General features: G+C 43.6%; 1 protein-coding gene across 1 annotated transcript; it reads right to left on the bottom strand.

Annotated features, from left to right (window-relative positions):
- Positions 1 to 988: 988 nt before the first annotated feature.
- On the bottom strand, positions 989 to 1,488 carry LOC107380637 (histone H2B 1/2-like). The gene has a single exon (XM_070543291.1). The coding sequence runs from the start codon at positions 1,389 to 1,391 to the stop codon at positions 1,017 to 1,019; it is 375 nt and encodes a 124-aa protein (XP_070399392.1). The 5' UTR covers positions 1,392 to 1,488; the 3' UTR covers positions 989 to 1,016.
- Between the last annotated feature and the right edge of the window lie 4,054 nt (positions 1,489 to 5,542).

Here is a 5,542-nt window from a genome sequence, read left to right on the forward strand (position 1 = left end):
TGAAGGGCTTTGTTGCCATCAGCTTACTGATATGATTGTAAGGTACGGGGGTGGAAATAAGTACTTGTTTCTCTTTACGGGTTCAAATTAGCCCCCTCTGCGAAAAATAGAAGGGTCATTAAGTCTGAGATCAGGGCAGCAGTCATTACAGTCACAGGAGCCGTTAAAAGGAAATCTTTATCAGAAATCCCTTTTACTCCTCCTCTCCATGCTCAATGCACCATGAAGGGAAAACACTCCTGTGTGTGCATCATGCATCCTTCCTTCCACGGTAGTTTTACCACAACTTCCCCAATTAACTCTAATGGGCAGTAATATCGTTTTGTGTTTATCACTCGGTCCTGTTGGAACTCCTCCATGAATCCATATCCCTCCTCCTCCACAGCCTTCCATCCTGCATGGGCAGATGCTCCACCTCCATCCTCCTCCAGACCTGCGGTGTCAATGGTTTAAACGGATTGCCCGAGCAGACAGTTAACCTTCTCATCCCATAAAAAGTATAATTGGTTTACTATAGAAAGGAGCCCTTCTCCGTGCCGAGCATAATCCCCCGGCTTGATTAATGCTCCTCTAATCAATTGGTGTCTGCAAGACCCGCCTCCTCAGTCACATCCTGTAAAGGGGAACAGCTGGACTTTCTAAAGGTCAGAGTGCCGGAGGGGGGGGGGGGGGGGGGGGGCACCTGGAGGTGGCGTTGGACTACATGTTAACAAAACTCCTGTGCTTCCTTTAGAAAGTTGTCTGCAGGGTATCTGCAGGTTTAAGGGAACCAAATTTAAGACTTTTTAAGACCTTTTTTAAGGCCACTTTGACCAAATTTAAGCAATTTTTAAAAATTTAATTTAAGCTATAATTTCCAGCTATTGCCTGGAACCGGTGCTAACCACGTCACAAATGTGGGATTAGCCATCCAGTTACCATTAAACTTGCACTTCCCCATGGCACAAGATCCCACTAGCTTAACCAGCTAATGTGCTCATCTCATTTGGTTGGTGAGTGATCAGGAGCAGAGCCGTTTACTTGGAGCTGGTGTACTTGGTGACAGCCTTGGTGCCCTCAGAGACGGCATGCTTAGCCAGCTCGCCGGGCAGCAGGAGGCGGACAGCGGTCTGGATCTCCCTGGAGGTGATGGTGGAGCGCTTGTTGTAATGCGCCAGGCGAGAAGCCTCAGAGACGATGCGTTCAAAGATGTCATTGACAAAGGAGTTCATGATGCTCATGGCCTTTGAGGAGATCCCAGTGTCGGGGTGGACCTGCTTCAACACCTTGTACACATAGATGGCATAGCCCTCCCTCCTGGTCTTTCTCTTCTTCTTGCCTCCTTTTCCAGCAGTTTTGGTCACAGCTTTCTTGGAGCCCTTCTTGGGTGCAGACTTGGCAGGTTCAGGCATCTTCTCTACAGTTTACTGGTAGATGAGTTAACTTTAACTTTAAAAATAGCCCCCTTTCACAACCAACTGAATGTGTACAGTTCCGCTTATGCCAACATCGTACGCAAAAAACGCTGAACTAGAAATTCACAAAATTTTTATAGAAATAAAAGAATCTTGTTTATTGGGTCTTTGGTAATTTAAGACCTTTGGAAACTGTATTTAAGGATTATTTGTCATTTTTAAGGTCTTAAATTTGGAAAAGCTAATTTAAGACTTTTCAAGGACCCGCAGATACCCTGTGTCTGTGCAATAATCAGATTTTATGACACGTTTCTGTGATTGCTTGGGTAAATAATTTAGCAACGAGGGCTAAAACACCAACACGATTATACCTTTTGGCTCAAAATTAAGAATAGGCTCAAGTCAGATAAAGGTTAAGTTTAGGTTTAGCAACAAGGGTGAAGGTTAAGGCCACAGGGAGATGATGGTAATGGGATCCCACATCTGTGGTCGTATATTTTAGGGTCACTCTCCCCCGTGTGAGTCCATGAATTCTGCTCAGGAAAATCACAGACAAAGGGGAAGGGGAAAATACTTCATTTGGATGAAATTGCTTGAAGACGCGTCGGCGCGTCTGACATCCTGCAGGATGAGAAAAGATCCCCCGGTGAAATGCTCTTATAATTTTCTCTTCAAACAGGACGTGCTATCATCCTCACAACCAACACCGCTGAAGGGTTTGTGCTCCATTCAGAGCAGATTTGAATAAGTCTTGGAAATTGACACAGAGCCTGCTGTGATGTATGAATATCAATGTCACCTCTGACAGAGTACAACGGGAGACTGGGAAATATCAGTTTATTATGAGCTCTGGATTGGGACAAATCATTCCAATCTGAGAACACCTAATGTTGGAGGACTATTCTCCACGGGGCTGTCCTTGTGATGGCAGGGTTATCTTCACCAAACATCACGATCGATACACAATAATACCACTGACAGACACTTAAAGACGGCCACGCTGAACAAGTCATCACCCCGGAGGACTATGAGCGGTAAATAATGAATTGCTACATTAGCAGGAGGTCTGGTGTTTACATTAGCATTCAGAGTGGACATCTAGGTTACTCTGGATGTTTGGTGGGGCTCCTCATCCAGAGAGGACGAATGCTTTTGTCTCCAAAAAATCCCTGAAATGTTAAAAGAAACCTCACTACACGAGCAGTGGTGCCCCCAGAAAATTTTCATAGGGGGTCCCAGTGTAACTTTTGGGGTGGTTTCCTCTTGGAGAGTTTAGCTTGTTTATTATTATTTTATTTATCCACATGAGTTGATTGAGAACTCATTCTCATTTACAACGACAATCTGGCTAAGAGGCAGCAGCAACACACACAGTTAGCTTTACACCAAAGAAAAATACATAAGATAAAAACATACAAGATCAAAATAAGATAAAACAAAAAGACAAAGGACTATTCTCCTTTACAATATGTACAAGCAACCAAAACAGGCTTAAAACAGTCTTTAACCCTCTGGAGTCATTTCATGTGCAGGAGCGTGATGGCGCGCTTGTCACATTACTCCCGTTATTAAGCAGCCAGGTAAGAACTGACCGTCACGATTACAGCTTGTTTTGACAAAGGGGGTTAAAACTAGGGATGCAATGATACAACTTTTTTCAAACTGATACGATACCGATACTTGGATCTGCGTACTCGTCGATACCAATTACCGATACCGATACTTCTACCACACAAAAAAATGCTACGAATTGGAATACAGGTTTTATTTTCTTTGCTTTCAACAGGAAAAGACTGAGGTGGATAAAAAGTAAAATGTATGAATAGAAATGATCATAAAACTAAAATATTAGGTCAACAGAAATGACAAGTTACAGTGAAGCGACTTTCAAGCAACTGCATTATTATTGGTTCCTGGTATCGGTCAACATTCATCGATACCGATGCTGGTATCGGCACAGATACTGATACCAGCATCGGTATCTGTGCATCCCTAGTTAAAACTAACTAGTTGTGATTTAACATGTTTACCCAAGTAAAAGTAAAACATTTAGCTTCAGTGACGTGTTAAAATTTAAATTGTAATTTATTATATAATTAAATTAATTTATTAGCTTTAACACTTGTGTCTTGACTACTGAAGATTAATTCATGTTTTGTGTAAACATGAAGGATTTTTTTAAAGCTAAAATCTGTATTTTTTTTCAGAGAGGGCACCATCTAGAGGCAGAAAAATGTATAGCACCTTTAAGCCCTTCTTGCTTCAGTGATACGGCTTTAGGCAACTCTTCTCATTTGTGAACACGCCGAGAAGCAGAGCTTAAACACAATGTTAGTTATTTTTCTCGTTGCCTGCTGGTGGTGGTCGGAGGGACCGGTGACGCCAGTGCACGGCAGCCTCGCCTCTGTCAGTGCGCCCCGGGGCAGCTGTGGCTACATCGTAGCTCATCACCATCAGTGTGTGAATGTGTGTGTGAATGGGTGAATGACTGGTCATGTTGTAAAGCGCCTTGGGGGGTTCCAGGACTCTAGAAGGCGCTATATCAAATACAGGCCATTTACCATTTTTACCATTCTCGCATTATGCTTTTAATTTGGTAGTTTATACATATAGATTTACAAAACGTACTTATCCACGAGAAGTATCTGCAACTCTGCATCAGTCTAGGTACATCCACAAATGTGCATGCATGCTCAGTGATTGCCATCTGCACATCTAATGCTATTGGCCAATGCCGAGTGGTGCTTAATTACAGAGTATGACAATTACTTTTATGGATTTCTTAAAACATTTTTACATAAACCCTGAAAGGGGGAACCCCCTTGAGGTCACCACAGTAGACAAGAACAGATGGACTGCTGGGTAAACCTTGAAATGAGTGGCTCATTCATCTTTAAGATCTGTTGAACGCATCATTTGTAGCTTCCTGCTGTGGCGCGGGTATTGATGAATCATCTCCACAACCTCTTTGCTGCAGGTGTTTTACACCTATCAGTTCCCCGCTTTATCTCTGCCTCACCTTTAAACTTTCCACAAGGTGTCACAGCTGATCGGCTGCTGATTTGGTTAAACTTGTAAACAACAACAGCCATCTGTCTCCATCAACTTAAATGACAGCTCAGCTCTTATTCTGTTATTTATACGGCGCTGCAGCGCACGAGCAGCAGGCGCTGGCAAACGGGGATTTGGCAGCACGGCTTGCGTTAGTATGCACATGCATGCTTCTCCAACACACAGACTCACTGCGACAACACTGCAGTCAGACATGGAGGGGGGAGATGGTAAAAAGGGAGTGGGGGATGAAGAGAAAGAAAAGGTCTGTTTCTGAACACTTTCAGCATCCCTATGAGGTCAGCTACTGGGACGTAAATACAGAAAGAGCTGCCACTGGGCAGAAACCTACAGCTTTCTCAACGAGCCTCTGAGAAGTGAGCGGAATAAATATTTCACACAGTTGATTCCTAATAGATCTGCAGTGAGCTGGTGAGCAAACCCTTTATTGTGTTGTTTCATTATTAATACGTTGCAGCCAATGGGCTGTGGAATATGTACAGAGCAGCCTGCCCTTCCCTCTTCTAATGCTAATCATCACTGACATTTTCCACACATAGCTAACCCACGCCGGCCACTCTGCAGCAGACCAGAACACCACCAAACATTAGCAACAATAAAATCCATCAAACTGAGCAATAATCGCCCCCGAGACGTTAATACCGCACAATTACAGGCCCTCGGTCGGCCGCAGCGTGGACCCGATATCTCGCGAAAGATTTTGTCATCCTAAAAGGTTTGACAGTCGGGGACTCTCTGTATGTGAAAGGCTGCTGCATTCATCTTCAGCCCATTTATCACTCCTGTCTTCTTTTCTACAGTCCTCTATTCATCTATCAGTCCATTCATCTTTCCATCCATCAGCTCGTGTGGCCTTTGTTCTCCGGCTGTCACGGCCTGTGGCTCTATTTATATAGACATCTCATTTCAACTCTTCACCTCTTTTTTTCAGAGCACTTAAGATTAACAATGAGTGTTCGCAGATCCTTCAGACAGAAAACAAAGCTGCAGACTCAAATATTTAGGTTTTTTTAAGCATCCAAAAGGATTTTAAAAGTCCTCCATCACCCTACGTCTTTGCTCTAGGCGGTTCTCCA

The sequence above is a fragment of the Nothobranchius furzeri genome, chromosome 13 (assembly GCF_043380555.1).
Source record: "Nothobranchius furzeri strain GRZ-AD chromosome 13, NfurGRZ-RIMD1, whole genome shotgun sequence".
Taxonomy (NCBI): Eukaryota; Metazoa; Chordata; class Actinopteri; order Cyprinodontiformes; family Nothobranchiidae; genus Nothobranchius; species Nothobranchius furzeri.

Coding starts and splice junctions, on each gene's coding strand:
- LOC107380637 (XM_070543291.1), bottom strand. CDS start 1,391: ATGCCTGAACCTGCCAAGTCTGCACCCAAGAAGGGCTCCAAGAAAGCT.